This window comes from Megalobrama amblycephala, linkage group LG21, assembly GCF_018812025.1.
Source record: "Megalobrama amblycephala isolate DHTTF-2021 linkage group LG21, ASM1881202v1, whole genome shotgun sequence".
Lineage (NCBI taxonomy): Eukaryota > Metazoa > Chordata > Actinopteri > Cypriniformes > Xenocyprididae > Megalobrama > Megalobrama amblycephala.
The window spans coordinates 32,682,814-32,699,415 of NC_063064.1; the positions used below are offsets into that span (position 1 = coordinate 32,682,814).

A 16,602-nucleotide genomic window follows, 5' to 3' on the forward strand; every position below is an offset into this window, starting at 1 on the left:
TCTTTCTGACCCCACTTTCCAGATCATATTTCACCCTAAAACTGAAAGAAAAAAATAGGAAATTATATTTTAAACAAATAAAAGCAATGTCTAGTATTTTTACAACCATTAAGATCTGATAAACATTTTCCACACTTCTTAAAAATTTCTCATTACTGTATTAGATTTTTTTTTTTCTCATCAAAATAAGAATTTGGGATTAAAGTGTGCATATTTGTGATAAAGATAATAAGTCTATATTTGATAAGTACAATTTTCTTCATGAAAATATAATTTCTGTATTTGGTGACCCAGGGATTTCTTAAGAGACCCAAAAAAATGGGTCGATCTTCCTTCTTTGGCGTCTGCAATGACTTTCCAAAAAGTGGTGGCTAGAGAATTTAAAATTCATAATTGCTCTTCTCTGCTTTACTTGCTTCTATTTCCTGGTTGTCAATCAGGGTTTTTTTTCTCTGATGTGTTTCAGCTTTAGTAAGTGTGGGGCATTTGCTGTAAGTTGGGATTAAGAACTGGCTGTTTGACTTTAATTAAAGATTAAAGGGGGGAGAAGGGATGGATTGAGAGAGAGGAAGAGTCAGAAACTCTATTTTCCCCTCACAAACACTCTAATACCCAGAGGAGAGAAGTGGAGCAGTGAATTTTCCAAAACGCAGGCTTATTTCCTCAAATGTGTCCCCCTGCCTGCACCCTGATCAAATGTTAATGCAACTCTCTGCACTGCAGAAGAAGCGCCTGCTAAAAATACATCACACGCACACCTCCCTGCTCTCCTACACGCCAAAAAAACTCAGCGGTTAGAGTCGAACTTTCCCTGGACCTCTCATTAGAAGAGCCCGAGGAGTTTGACAGGACAAACGCCGCCGACGTGTGACGTGACGACTGCAATTACAGACTTTCCTGACCAGTGCGTCGGCATGAAACTCAAAGGGATGCAGGAGACGATACGAACCCCCTAGAGCCGGCAGACAAAACACAGTTTGTTCCAGTACAATGCTTCTGTTTGCTCAAACATCCCCACTTTCATTTGAAGGTGAAGTATTTATTTGAAACGAGCAACACCAAACTGAATTGAAATGTAAGCATTTAACAGAAAGATTAAATTTTAAAAAGTTAAGTACATATTTAAAAGTTTTTTCCTGTGAAAATAATTTCTTCATGCTTTAAAATAGCTTGAACGTAACTCGACACCCTTGCTTCATGAATATGCAAATAAGCCCCGCCTCCACTCAATCACAGCAGCTCGGATTACCTGATCCACTCGCTCAACTGTAATAAACGCTACATGATGCAAGTGCAAATATTGGTTTAATTCAGCCATATATGTGTGAACCAGAATCTGATCCAGAAGAAGAAGAGGAAGAGTGAATGTTTATCAGAATGATGATGCATAACGGTAATTAATATGATTAGTGTTTGGCATGACTATGTTATCAAACAGCTAATAATGTTCCCATTCGACATCTCAGAGTCAGACAGCTGCCTCTGAAAAAAATCAGCATTGAACATCATTGAAAGTCAGTGGAGAAAAGCCCCGCCCCTGTTTGTGACCGTAGGAAACGGGCGGGGTTTTTGATTCACTGCGGATTTAAAGAGAAAATACTCAGCAATGGTGCCGACTGATGAATTTGCACATGGTTTGTCTTCAGGTATATTAAAAACACCACATAGAAATATAAACAACATTAAAAAGTTGATTTGCATCACAGGAGGTTCATTATTTTTATGCATTAAGTCTTATTCGTAATGCAAATAACCAAAGCCAAACTAAACTTCACAAGTGTGCAATGCCATCATATACATGTTGCAATAATGCATGTCCATTCGGTGTTTGTAATTCTGCGACTGAATGAAGGAGGCTTTGAGTTCAAATGAACAGTGGACAGTTTCATTCTGTATGTTAGCGACAGGGATGGATGTGGAGAGAGAGCGAGCGAAGGAACAGATGAATAAAGAGCGCTCTGTTCTTCAAACGGCACGACAACACAGTCTCCACCTGTAGCTGCTGGCCCACGGCCATCGCGACGGCAGAGCGGTAATGGAGACATGGGATTGGTGGGGATTGAGCCAATTAGAAAGTCTGAAACTGGGGTTAAAGGAAGGGGAGTACAAGAAAAGGTCATTTGAATTTGAAGTGGCTTTACAAGATTACGCAGTGTCAGATTTCTTGGACTGAAAGTGTGTTCGAGTCCAAATTACACTGTAAAAAAATGATTTTTTTGAAGTTGCAAAAATTATTGGAGTATGTTTTGCAAGAAAATACTATTTCAGTCTTTCTACTTCATATTTCATTCAATGTGTTATTTGTTAAATTTGTTTTTTATGCATTTGACACGTTCATTAAAGGTACACTATGTAACTTTTCTTTGTTTAAAATTAACAAAATTTAAATAACGAGTCAATGCATCATCATTCCTTCTTCCAAAACGTGTTTTTGTCTTACCCTGATTTAATTCACTATGGTAAGCCTGTTAGAAGTGTTTATATTTTAGACCTGTCGGGATGGTTTTGTTGGGAAATTGCATACATCCGTAAAACGCTTGTGCGCGTCATGTTATATCCGTAAACAGAGAAAAGTTGCTCCGCCTACTTTTACGCATGTCTGGTGTGGGAGTGGCATATGTTAGTCATCACAATATTGACATGGAGCCACTAAATCTCCAATCTCTGGGGAATCACACGTTTTAAATGCCAAACAGAGGAGAATCTGCTGGCAAAAAGAGAACAAGACAGAGCTTGTAATAAAACAAGAATCAACATCAGCTTGGCTTTTCAGAGACTTCTCAGAGTTGTTAAAGCGACGTGGAGATGATGGTGTTTTTATTACTCAACAGGTGAGTAAAGTGTTTTATTGAACAGATAATTTGCCATGTATCTCTCTAATCCCCTGGAGCCGTGTGGATTACTTTTATGATGGATAGATACACTTTTTTTGGCCTTCAACATCTCACCCTCCATTCACTGCCATTATAAATCTTGGAAGAGCCAGGATATTTTTAAATTTATCTCCGATTGCGTTAGTTTGAAAGAAGACAGTACATCTAGGATGGTTTGAGGGTGAGTAAATCATGGGATAATTTTCATTTCTGGGTGAACTATCCCTTTAAGACTAGTATTGAATGTTTTATGATCAGAAACACAGAAAAATGTTCTTCCGCAACATGCATGCAGTTTTGTTTTTTTAACCGTTAGTGCACCTTTAAAAAAAGCATTCTAAAGCAATGCAACAAAAGTGACACATTCCTGGCATGTACAAACACTATTTTTCCGCATTTCAAAATGACATTAATGTTTTAGGTTCACTGAGTGCAAGAGAAAATGAGCCCTAAGTAACATCAAAAGCAACGCAATGACATGACCCTGAATGACTCTGTAGTACCGTGAACATCAATTCATAGTGTCTGCAGCAGAAAAGCCTTTTTTATGCAGCTCTCCACTACATCAAAACGTCTTTCGTCTGACTCGAGGCAATTACAGAACCTCTTATCATATTAAGAGCTACGTTTAATCAAACGATGGGTTTTTGGCCTCATTATGGGCCACTTCACTGTGTCTGACAGGGCGAGACATTATTTCATTAAATAATGCCTAGATGAGCTTCAATTAAATATTTGAGGTGAAATTCTGTGAAGTTTATAACGCAGCCAAATCTCGATGTTTTAATGCCATGTTTGAAATAAATAAGCTTGATCAAATATCTAACAAACTATCATAAGGTGGAAGGAATGTGCAGAACTTTCTGCAGAATTCTGTGGCCAGATTACACACTATTCAAGTATGTAGTGTGCATAGTAAGCATACTTCCTGTTTGCATTATAGCCTATTGCATTTGCCAAAATGTCAACTGGAATTAGGTGGATTACAGTATCCCACAATGCAATGCACTTGATATTGCAGTGACATCAGGTTCCAAGAGACACATTTACACAACTTTAAATAAAAAATGCAATATAACAGTATTAATTTACGAGATGATAACGACGCCACTCGCTGAATTAAACATGCAACATAATGAGGTCATGTAACAACAACGCAGCGTACTGTTTAATCGCTGCATGCCGCATACTGTTTCACACACTACTTTTAAATAATAAGCAGTATGCACTACACACTAGACGTTTAATTTCTTTTAAATACTTTTATTCAGCAAGGATTCATTAGAAAGTGACGAAAGAAAGGTGCAAAGATCCATAGACACACGGGCTTTACCTGATTTTGGACAGATGTTTAAACTCAAGGCCAGTGCACAAGGTGTGTCCGTCCGTCATCTGCACTCGCAGCATTCTGGGCGATGCCTGCGACTCCTCGTGGTCTTTGGGAGCGGCCACATTACGAATCTTCTGCACCTGAAGGACACACGGACCCTCCAACTGTGGGAGAAAGACGATTTTGTATCATAAACACACTAAACTAAAATGGATGTAATGCATCAAATGGGTTTAAATTGTTGTTAGAGGAAAAACGCAGCTCTCAGAAACCAGATCACAGTCATTATTTAGCATTAACATCATGTCCTTTTGGACAAACAAATGTTATTTTACCTTTTATTCACCTCTGCTCTAACATCTATTCTCCCACTGCGTCCTGCTAATGTTCTCTTTAATAACAGCGCCATCTTGTGGGCAGCATTAGCAAGTGCATGCATTATTTTGGATTTCAGCTTAAAGGATTAGTTCACTTCTGAATGAAATTTTCCTGATAATTTACTCACCCCCGTGTCATCCAAGATGTTCATGTCTTTCTTTCTTCAGTCAAAAAGAAATTAAGGTTTTTATGGAAAACATTCCAGGATTTTTCTCCATATAGTGGACTTCACTAGGGTTGAAGGTCCAAATGTCAGTTTCAGTGCAGCTTCAAAGAGCTCTACATGATCCCAGACGAGGAATAAGAGTCATGCGTGACCTTTCCAACATGATTACGTCATGCGTGGCGCATCACAGAGCAGTTTAAGATGAGTATATAGTATATAATGTTTATTTTCTTTAGAAAATGTCCGATGGTTTCTCTAGATAAGACTCTTATTCCTCGTCTGGGATCATGTAGAGCTCTTTGAAGCTGCACTGAAACTGACATTTTGACCTTCAACCCTCTGGGCTCCATTGAAGTCCACTATATGGAGAAAAATCCTGGAATGTTTTCCTCAAAAACCTTTTCAACTGAAGAAATGAAATGAAAGACATGACATGGGGGTGTATAAATTATCAGGAAAATTTCCATTCAGAAGTGAACTGATCCTTTAAATCCAATGGCAAAATCCTATAAATATTCTAAAGATCAACATAAGTCAAGTCAGTTAACTTTAATACCTTTTCTATTCGGCCACTGTTGATGTCCGCCGGCAGAAAGCTCTTTCCTATGGGTCTCAGATCATTCTGTGGATTATATAATAGTATTATTTGTGTTGTTAATCAAGGTGTGGCGGCTTCTATGGAGAGCCGAATCCACATGATCACAAATAGACAAAGACAGATTACATGAGTGAGAAACTGGTTTATAAATGTGATACTTTTGAATATAAATGTCAAATATAATAGGAAACGAGGTAAAGGTAAAAGCACTTACATTTAACGCTACTTGGATGATGTCAGTCAATGATGTTTTCTCCTTCTCTGAAGAACTTTTACACTCGTCTATTCCTTCATCTGTAAGGTACCTGTGAGGAGAAGTGTCGATTTAGAGCAGAAGTGTTGTTGTGCAAATGCAACGGACTCCCAAACTGTATTCTGACTAGGGTTTCAAAATTCTGGGAATTTTCTTGGGAATTATTACAATTTAAAATGATGGTTTTCTATTTTAATATGCATTATAATGTAATTTATTCCTGTGATCAAAGCTGAATTTTCAGCATCGTTACTCCAGTCTTCAGTGTCACATGATCCTTCAGAAATCATTCTAATATGATGATTTGATACTTAATTATCAATGTTGGAAACAGTTATTCTGCTTAATATTTTTTATAACCTAGGATTCTTTGATGAATAAAAAGTAAAAAATGTATTTAAAATAGAAATCTTTTGTAACAATATTCAAAGTTTTGGGGTCAGTAATTTTTCTCTCTTTCTTTTGTTTTGAAAGAAATTAATACTTTTATTCATCAAGGATGAGTGAAACTGATAAAAAGTGATATTAAAGATTTGTATTTTGAATAAATGCTGTTCTTTTTAACTTTTTATTCATCAAAGAATCCTGAAAAAAGTATCACAGATTTCAAAAAAATATTAAGCAGCACAACTGTTTCTAACATTGATAATTCAGTATCAAATCAGCATATTAGAATGATTTCTGAAGGATCATGCGACAGTGATATAAATAACAATTGCTACAATAAAAATATATTTATTTTATATATTTACTAAATTAGAATTAGCTGGATGCAAAAAATAAATAACTGTTATTTCATGTTATTATGACCAAACAAAATGTTTATATTTTTATATATGTTATATATGTTTATATTTATGTTATATATATATATATATACAGGGAGTGCAGAATTATTAGGCAAGTTGATTTTCTGATCATATTTTTTTCCCAAGCACATTTTACCAATTCCAATCCACATCAATCTTAATAACTACTATTAATATTGTTTTTAATCATTTATAAGTGTTATATAATTGTTCATGAAGGCTGGAAATGAAAAATGCCTTATATTCAGGTGTGCAGAATTATTAGGCAAGTTTTCTTTTACAGGCAAAATGAGCCAAAAAAGAGATTTAACTCAGACTGAAAAGTCAAAAATTATTAAATACTCATGAGAAGGACGCAATACTAATGCAATACTAGAAATTGCAAAGTTAAAGCATGACCAAGGGACAGCAAAATGCTCATTGGGTCAGCGGGGTCAGACAAAAACAGGTGGAAAAGAAAAGACACATGTTAACTGCAAAATAATTAAGAATTAAGGTGAAGAATTAAGTGTGAAACCATCAGGAACCCTTTAGTCTCCAGCGCCACCATTTTCCAGAACTGCAACCTACCTGGAGTCTCCAGAAGTGCAAGGTGTTAGGATCTCAGAGACTTAGGTTAGCTAAAGAATCCTAAAAAATGACCTGCACTTGATAAGAATCACAAGCTGAAGTGTTATAAAATACATGAAGACTGGGTTTTAATAGGGCTTATAGACAGACAGATTGAGAGTGACTCCTGAAGGACCAGCACCACATCCTCTTGTACCACTGTTTGAAGAATTTATCCAGAACCTGGCAGTAAGGTGTTTGAGTTCACCTTTAGTCCATCTCTTATCCTGAAATGTCTGTCTTGCAGAGATGGACTAAAATGATCTTCCAAAACTTACTGCCAGATTCTGGAAGATAAATTCTTCAAACAGTGGTACAAGAGGATGTGGTGCTGGTCCTTCAGGAGTCACTCTCAAGCTGTCTGTTTATAAGCCCTATAAAACCCAGTCTTCATGTATTTTATAACACTTCAGCTTGTGATTCTTATCAAGTGCGGGTCATTTTTTAGGATTCTTTAGCTAACCTAAGTCTCTGAGATCCTAACACCTTGCACTTCTGGAGACTCCAGGTAGGTTGCAGTTCTGGAAAATGGTGGCGCTGGAGACTAAAGGGTTCCTGATGGTTTCACACTTAATTCTTAATTATTTTGCAGTTAACGTGTCTTTTCTTTTCCACCTGTTTTTGTCTGACCCCGCTGACCCAATGAGCATTTTGCTGTCCCTTGGTCATGCTTTAACTTTGCAATTTCTAGTATTGCATTAGTATTGCGTCCTTCTCATGAGTATTTAATAATTTTTGACTTTTCAGTCTGAGTTAAATCTCTTTTTTGGCTCATTTTGCCTGTAAAAGAAAACTTGCCTAATAATTCTGCACACCTGAATATAAGGCATTTTTCATTTCCAGCCTTCATGAACAATTATATATCACTTATAAATGATTAAAAACAATATTAATAGTAGTTATTAAGATTGATGTGGATTGGAATTGGTAAAATGTGCTTGGGAAAAAAATATGATCAGAAAATCAACTTGCCTAATAATTCTGCACTCCCTGTATATATATATATATATATATATATATATATATATATATATATATATATATTTTTTTTTTTTTTTTTAATATAAATTTATATACATTTTCCAAAAATTTCCAATTAATTCCATTAAATTCCTGTTAAGTTTCCAGAAACTTTTCACCCTGTTGCAACCCTAATTCTGACAACTTTTTGATTACTTTTAAATCATAACAGAACTCGTTTTTCACTTATTAGATTTCAATGGAATTATTATATACCATATTGATATTTAAAATAAAATAAAATAAAATACAAAGAGAAAGAAAACATTTTCCATCAACAACAAGTAATCATGTAATTCATAACAGAAACGGTAATCTGATTATAAGCATTTTAAAACATAATATAATCTAATTATACAAGTACTACATTTTTGGAATAGGATTACATAATCCAGATGACATGTACATCATCATATGTCATTTTATCATATGTTATTTTATTGCACTTTATCTATTTGCATCTGTAGATTTCAATCACAATACATATCTTTGAGTTTTACCATAGTAATGTATATGCAATGAGTAAACACCAATGCATCAAAGTACCATGGTATTAGCACTGGATATCATAGACCTTCAATATAACACTCATTCACAATCAAGTGTGAGATCTAAAGGAACTAAACTCAAGATCTGAACACACATAAATGAATAAATATCAACTCTTCAAACACTGAAAGATGCTGTTAATTGTTCTTAAGTCGTTTAATTAATGGAGATTGTGAAACTTGACATGACAGTCCAGACTGATTAAAAGGGTATTAATTAGAAAACTCAGCAGCTGATTATTAAAACTTCAGACATGACATATATATAATATATTTATTAATAATCTACTGATAGCAAATGTTGAATATCGTGCTAATGATTTAATCGCTATCTGCACCCAACAGACGAAAAGCCGGAGACAAAGAAATACACTAATTAAGTGATATAAACTATACGCTGTTAAATTAACTTATAAAGCCACAATAAAAGTCAAACGGAGAGACTAAATGAATGTAAACAAGAGTTAGCATCATTAGCATGCTAAACACATTAGCCGTTAGCACTCAGTAGTGACTCACCAGCCCTCTCTAATGAGCGCTGAGCTCAGATCGCACATCTTCACATATACTGATGAGTCTGTAAGGAATCACTGTCTGGAATATCGCTGGCTTCCCATTCTGTGTTATTCGGGATTCAGTTCCACAGCGTTAGCGGCTCCTGCTGCTGGACAAAGACAGATGACGTCACGCGCAAACTTCTGACACTTCAGAGGTCAAAGTGGAGCGGCGCTGACGTAAACATTAGTGTAACACAAAAGTAACGATGCTATGATTTTTAAATTGTTCTGGTGTGATTTTGAGGTCTTTTTTAAGGAGATCTCTGGAAATTACATTAATCTGGAGGACAACAATATTTTATTTTTTTACGACAAGCCTTTAGAAAAGAAAATTTGTTTTGTTCTTAATTTGTTTATTATTTTAGGGAAATATCATATTCATAAATGTCGATGGACAAAAAATACACCTAGTTTAATACATTTTAAATTTGAGCATTGTCATTATCTTAAATCATTGGAGGGTGTAAGGAACACCAAAGCAAAAAAAGACTGCTGTAAGGCCTTGAAATTCTATCATTTTAAGAATCTTTGTGTTTATTTTGTTATTAGAGATATGCATTTGATTTCAATACACTGTGTATATATTTATTTATCCTTGTATTATCTGTCTTTATTTTTTATTTTATTTTTCAAATTTTATATATTTTTTTGTACTATTGTTATTTTTGTTTTGTAATGTATGTTTTTATTGAATTTCTGCTTTTTACTGAATAAAGCATAAAAAATAAAAAAATAAAAAATAAAAAAAAAACGATGCTATGATTTGCTGTCGGTCTTCCAGATCAAAAGCTTTAAAATCTACAGTTTACATTTTTATAACAACATTCATGTTTATGTATAATTATATTATTGTAATTAAGTAGGCTTATATTATGTTTATGTATAGGGGTGAATACAGGGAGATTGGGACACTTTTTGCCATTGAGATGACTTGTGTGTCCCAAACAACCTGTATTCACTCTACATATCTTTAATATGCCACGGACCTCCAAATATGATCATCCTCATGAAAGGGACCCCTATACTAAAACCTAAATGATACACACTGCCCTCCAAAAGTATGGAAACGCCCTAGAAAAGTGGGGTTTTGGACAATATTGGCATGAATCCTTTTTAATTTGTGATAATTTTGCACTGATAAGGGACAACACAAACTACAAAAACATATTTTATTATATAAACAGTTTATACATAGAAAAAACTTAAATTTTCGATTCCTCAAAATATCCAGCATTAGCAGCTATCTGACCTAAACTGGGTTCTGACCCAAAAATCTGTTACAAACCCATGTATATATTGCCATTATTATGTAATCAAAATAAAAATTATTATTGCTGGTCTTCAATGATAATGTCAAGTTACTTTAATGTATTTGCACCAAAAAATGATAAGGATTTATGCTGATATCGTCCAAAACCACACTTTTCCAGGGGTGTTTCCAAACTTTTGGAGGACAGTGTATTTCTAGTATAAAGACCCAAATCATACTGCGGAAAATAAATATTATAAATGTGTCAACAATGTGAGTTTTGCATTTTCTGTAGTACTGTACTGTTATATTTATTATTTAAATCAAAAGTTATTTATTTTTATATTTTACAGTTGTTATTTTATTCCAATATTTTTGTGGGCTTATTTAAATCAAACATTTTTTTCAATTTATTATTTCCCATTATTATTTTAAATGTATTTGTTTATTTCTTTAATTGGTTTAATCTTTTTTATTATTTATTTTTTACACACCAGCATGTCTTTGGACACATTAAAACAAACGTTCCAAATGCATTTGTCCTGTTGTCAGTAGTGGCACACGTCCATGTAGACATGCCTGGTGTAGACGGAGTGTAACCTTCCAGTTTACACCAATGTGACTAAAATTATTGAAATGTGAAAGATGAATAAATTTATCTTTGGAGCCACAAGGTATTTTAAAAGAAACTTTTAAATATGATTAAAAATATAATATTAAAAATTGATTAAAATCATATTAAAAATATGACAAATTAAAAAAAAAACTTTTTAATTTTTTAAAAGACCTTAACATCGCCAAAAGCCATAAGCACTGAAAATCAACAATACTATGCTTAAAAATGTTGTAAAAAAAATGTATTAAACTTATTGTCGAATAAATGTAATGAATTTTTCTTTGATGGAAATTCCGAAGTAGCTGTGGATTCTGATAAAATAAACTGAACACATGAAAGCAAATATCATTTTATTATAGCAGATGTTTCACCAGCATTCTAAAATGTATGAAACTACATAAAGTATATATAGTCTATTTTATGCTTATATATCATTCACACCCGAGTTCACAAAGTAGTTTTTTAGAAGATATTAATTACAGTGTCAGTTGTCTAATTGAGCTTCATTATTAGAAGCAGTTTCAAACAATCTGCTGCTGAAGAGTGCATATTTTATCTCCATTTTTTTAAATGAGCAGCAGACAAACTGACATTATAAAATAAGAGTACAGCTTTAATTCTGGATTGTTTATAATTAAAAGTCCCATATATGCATAAACGTTTATTCAGTGTATATGTTTATGTAAAAAAAATTAAGCAGAGTAATAAACAGAGTAAGAAATAGTTTTCTTTTTTTACTGCCATGCATCATTTTCACACTAAAGTTTTGACGTGTGTGTTGTCTCTGAAATCAGATGTCTCTGAAATCAGATGTCTCCAGAAGGTCAGAGAATTCAGAGCTTGTTTCACATCCTGATGTTTCAGATTGGCTGTAGTCCTCATATTTTTGAAACCAGCCCAACACATTTTTTGCAAGTAAATTTTCATCTGTATGGGGGATGCAGAGAATATTAATTTTACCAGGATATATATGAAATTGCTTTAAATACTGTATTTCATGTAAAGCTAATAACTCACATGATGCTTCAGGATTCTGAATGTTCAAGACGCTATCCATTATAATTGCTTCCCATCTGCTTCCTTCTCTTCTTATCTTCTCCATGATTTTCTCATCGGCAGACACTGAAAGAGGACGATGACACAGAACGAGTTAATTTAACATGTTCCTCTGCTGCTTGCAGATAAATATGAGTATTAAACAGAATCGCCAGTTTACATTCTGGAGGGCCTTCCATGCTATCAAAACTTTTGGCTTTGTCCATCCCTAGCTTCCTTTTGATCTCTTTACGCCTGTTTTTCATCTCCTGGTACATCAGTTTCAGTAACTGGTCAGTGTTCAGATTTCTTTCCTCGTCTTGTTGTGTATCCGTCTCGTGGACATTCACTTCTGCAGCACATTGACTTTTGAGACAGAACAGACTGTTTTCTGTCACCATCTCATCGATCTTCTGGAGCAGCTCTGTGACTTGAGTTCTGTTCTTGTTTGTGTTGTCAAAGACATGATATCTGTTCCTGCATTTCTCAATCAGCCACTGGAGGGCGTCACCTTCACTCTCAATGTGCTGCTCGATTGAAACATCTGGAATCCTGTCGCCCCATGTGAACAGAACTATGGTGTGTTTCCACACGTCTTTTCCAAGAATGGCCATATACTCTTTAATGATACATTTCTGTTCATTCTTGAATGCAGTATCAACAGGAATCACCAAGATTATAGCATGAGGGAATTGCATATGTTGTGATTGGCCGATGCTCTCCAGGATTGCAGCCTGCAGAAACTTTGGGTTGAATTTAGGCGAGAAATACTTCCAGCAGCCTGGAGTGTCCAGCACAGTTATTTTTCTGCCATGATTTGAATATATTGGGCACTTTTCTGTGTCTCCTTTTTCAACCTTTACATCATTAAAGATAGTGTGTATGGTTGAACTCTTCCCAGAAAGGATCCAACCAAGCAGTACAATCCTTATTTCTGAGAGAGGAGCCACAGCTTCTTGAAAAAAATATAAAAATGTCAGGATTTAATTAGGCTTAAAAGTGTACTTATTTACATGTTTTAAAAAGTTCTCATTCTTGAAATCTACTCATTCTTTATTCTGGTTATTTTCTATGTGTAAGTCCAATAATAGTAAAAAAAATATAGCTGCAAGCAGCAATTACGGGGCCAAGCACAAAAACGGCACAATAAGCGGCTGTGAGCATCAGACCAACTGCAACAGTGAGCAATTAAAGACCTGAAGATGATATGGTTCGATTTTGATGAAAATCAGAGCAACGGTGTAGGAGGAGTTCGAAAAAGTAGTTTTAAAAAAAAAAAAACAATATGGCGGACAGGAAGTTTACTACGTCAAATTTGATATCTATGTTCTCAGCACGACCCAAGGAATCTACCGAGACCAGTTTCATTACAATTGGTTAATATTGTCAAAAGTTATTAGCATTTTTGTAAATTTTGTTATAACTTGTTATAACTGCACCAAAACTTTTTGAGTATTGTAAGGACATGGTGCCAAAGACATAACGAGTTTCGTAACGATGATTTTTGGACAAAGCCATCAGAAGTTATAAGCAAAAATAGCCATTTTTCATATCTCCGCACCAGTAGGTGGCGCTGCGCCGAAACACTGCATGATGCCTCAGGTCATGCTTGTGATGACATGTACCGTCACACGTACCGTTCGCATGTTTTTCGAAAACGGTTTGAGTCGACGACTTGAATTCCATAACTTTTTGTCAGCATGGTCTGAAGATGATCTGGTTCAATTTTCATGAAAATCGAAGTAACGGCCTAGGAGGAGTTTGAAAAAGTAGGTTTTTCAGAAAATTCAAAATGGCGGAAAAATTTTCATGACGGAAAATTACGTCATAGGGTGCTTGACCCAAGGAATCAGAGGGAAAAAAATGTTGTTTCTAGCCCTTACGGTTCAAAAGTTATTAGCATAAACATAAGTGCAACTTTGGACAGCTGGTGGCGCTAGAGGGATTGAGTTAGAGACTTCAAATTTGCTATGGACAAAGGTCAGACTGTCCTCTAACTGTGTGCCAAATTTCACAACTTTCCCGCAAGCGGTTCTATGGGCTGCCATAGACTTCAAGAGCGGAAGAAGAAGAAGAAGAAGAAGAAGAAGAAGAAGAAGAAGAATCGAAAATAAAAAGAACGCCAACAGATACAATAGGTGCCTACGCACCGTTGGTGCTTGGCCCCTAATTATGATGATCAACTCTTAAATAACAAAAATGGAAGTCTGAAAATGATGTAATGACTGAACATGATACACAAATTCATTTGTATAAACTCCTACAATTTAGCTAGCAACACCAAAGTCGAGTTATTGATTCCCAGTGAATGCATGAACTGATAAAATGTACACATTGAATGCAATGCAAGTCGGTTTGGGTAAAAGCATCTGAGAAATGCGTAAACGTAATTTCAACCAACTTAAAAAAAATTATTAAATTTTTTGAAGCATCATCAAGTGCTCATCAACACACGTTCCATCTCCATTTTTTTTTTTTTTTTTTAAACTACACTTTTAAAAACAACTTTAGTTTTGTTAATAAATAGATTTGTACTCAATTAATATTTGTCTACAAAACTAATTTGAAGTTATGTCAAAATGTTCATGAGAAACATAAATCCAGTCAAATGTATTCAAACATTTAACTAGTACTGCACATTTCTATGCATTACTTACTTGATTCATTCAGCAGTTTTCTTTTGTCCTGCAACATTTTTTGTCTGGCTTTTGCATTATCTTCGTTTTCATCTCTCTTTATCTTTATCTCCAGCAGCATGTCATCATGTGTTTCAAAATGCTTGCCACTGTTGGTTGCCACAACATCATCAATCTTGTCAAGCAGGTCTTTGACTCCAACACTTTTGTTTTTGAAATCAAAGATGTGATATCTTTGTCCACATCTCTGTATGATCTGCTGCAGATCTTGATTCTTTATGTGCTGCTCAATGTTTCTGTCCTTCAGTGAATCGGCTCGTGTAAAGAGCACTATAGTGTGTCTCCAGATCCTCTCACCAAACAGACTAAAGTGCTTCTCAATGCTGAGTCTGTTTTCTTCAGTGAAAGGCAAACTGAGGTTAATGACCAGCAGAAACACATGAGGTCCCGGTGGACACTTGAAGACACTGCAAACCAGCTCCTGTTTGACGACCTCTGGAGAATCCTGCAAACCAAATATCTGCCACCAGCATGGAGTGTTAATCAGAGTTATCTTCCTTCCATTCGCTTCACCATCTCTTCTCACAGACTTCACAAAATGTTTGTCAGACTCAACTTCATCACCTAAAATGCTGTTTATCACTGAGGCTTTATCAGATTTCTGCCACCCCAGAACAACAGCTCTTAGTCCTGTCAGAAAAAAACATGAGGATGTTGAAAAGTCAACTGATTATTATTGTTATTGATTATTTTAGTAGCAACATTAAAGTATCAAAACCTCAATTTTTTTATTTTTTGAGTGCGACTCATTGCGTTTTGATGCAAGTTATGGATTCACTTTAGAAAGTGCATTGTAAACATCTTTGTTTCAAATAAATAATACACACTAAAAAAATGTTTACAAACCAACAAACTGTCCAAATGTGGTTTAAAAAGCCAATTAAATCTGATTTTGGAAATGCATTTAAACAGTAAGATCAGATTTCCTGTAGTCTTTCTTACTTTCTAGACACATTGCGCAGTCGTGTCTACAGCTTTAAATCCAGCTTGCTAAACCACAAAGTTTCCAGAGTGATATAAAAACCTGGTAACCAACTAGAAAATAAAAGCTATGAAAGAGTGTGCCTAACTCTATACATTTAGGTATGTTCGTAGATGTAGAGAACAAGGTAAAGGACTAAACAGTTTCATTTACATGCATTTAGATGGTTTATATCAATACAAAGCAAATGATAAGTTGACAGCTCAACAAACTGCCAGCAAACTTTACCTTGTTCCATCTTTTCCATACCCCTTCTGTTTTGTTTTCCAAAACAAAAACCTGGAAGGAAAGAAAATCAAACCATAGTGAGATAAAACTAATAAAATCACACAAAAGCCATTTTAAAAAGTAAATATGTACTCAATACACACAGGATGAAAACAAGACTTCAGCTCGAGATTCTTATGCGAAATGAAACAAGTTTCTATAAACTCCCTATCTATCCACATGAAACCAGAATATCAGGCTTGTCTAGTCTAAGATGGACTGGTGATCTGAATGGAAGATAACTTGACAGACCTGTAGATATCTATATGAACGTGTGCCTATATATTAATTAACTATTAAAATGACATGGAAAGGTCACTTATAGTTTTCAGAATATACAGCGCTACAGAATATACAGTGAAATGTATTTGTTTACTCTTTGAATCAGTGAAATGGTGTGATCTTTAATCTATCCATTATCCCATTAATCATTCAGTCTCAGAACATGTATACTGTAGTTCTGTATAGTTTTTCCTCATCAACTTCTGATAGAACCTTATATTTGGTTTAACTGACAACTAAATCATTTTTAGGTAATAGTTTAACCAGAAACCATGGATTAAAGGTTTCTTTTTTTATTACAATCTTCTTAAACCTAGAGTATGAGTTCACAAAT

The 16,602-nt window shown here is 34.8% G+C and overlaps 2 protein-coding genes across 4 annotated transcripts in view; both read right to left on the reverse strand.

Moving 5' to 3' along the window:
- tdrd3 (tudor domain containing 3) overlaps positions 1-9,297 on the reverse strand; it is a 31,354-nt gene extending 22,057 nt beyond the window's left edge. For both annotated transcript variants that reach the window (XM_048172070.1, XM_048172069.1), the window contains exons 1-4: positions 9,104-9,297; positions 5,560-5,650; positions 5,304-5,369; positions 4,207-4,367 (exon numbers count right to left, since the gene is read on the reverse strand). In XM_048172070.1, the coding sequence (XP_048028027.1) occupies positions 4,207-4,367; positions 5,304-5,369; positions 5,560-5,650; positions 9,104-9,141 (356 nt within the window). In that variant the 5' untranslated portion in view covers positions 9,142-9,297. The remainder of the gene's footprint in view (positions 1-4,206; positions 4,368-5,303; positions 5,370-5,559; positions 5,651-9,103) is intronic.
- Positions 9,298-11,654: 2,357 nt separating this feature from the next.
- On the reverse strand, positions 11,655-16,271 carry LOC125256246 (GTPase IMAP family member 8-like). Of its 2 annotated transcripts, none has more exons than XM_048172072.1 (6): positions 16,091-16,271; positions 15,948-15,998; positions 14,699-15,367; positions 12,223-12,993; positions 12,024-12,128; positions 11,655-11,933 (listed from the first exon to the last, which is right to left on the reverse strand). In XM_048172072.1, the coding sequence occupies exons 2-6, from the start codon at positions 15,964-15,966 to the stop codon at positions 11,797-11,799; spliced, it is 1,701 nt and encodes a 566-aa protein (XP_048028029.1). In that variant the 5' UTR covers positions 15,967-15,998; positions 16,091-16,271; the 3' UTR covers positions 11,655-11,796. The 2 variants fall into 2 exon arrangements, with proteins under 2 accessions (XP_048028029.1, XP_048028028.1); XM_048172071.1 differs by having other exon boundaries at positions 12,223-12,996; positions 16,091-16,269.
- Between the last annotated feature and the right edge of the window lie 331 nt (positions 16,272-16,602).

What these genes read in the sequence shown, in the direction of transcription:
- LOC125256246 (XM_048172071.1), bottom strand. An exon ending in AAAACTGCTGAATGAATCAA is followed by an intron (nt 12,997 to 14,698) that starts GTAAGTAATGCA and finishes ATTTTTTTCAAG; the next exon opens with AAGCTGTGGCTCCTCTCTCA. An exon ending in TCAGAATCCTGAAGCATCAT is followed by an intron (nt 11,934 to 12,023) that starts GTGAGTTATTAG and finishes TCCCCCATACAG; the next exon opens with ATGAAAATTTACTTGCAAAA.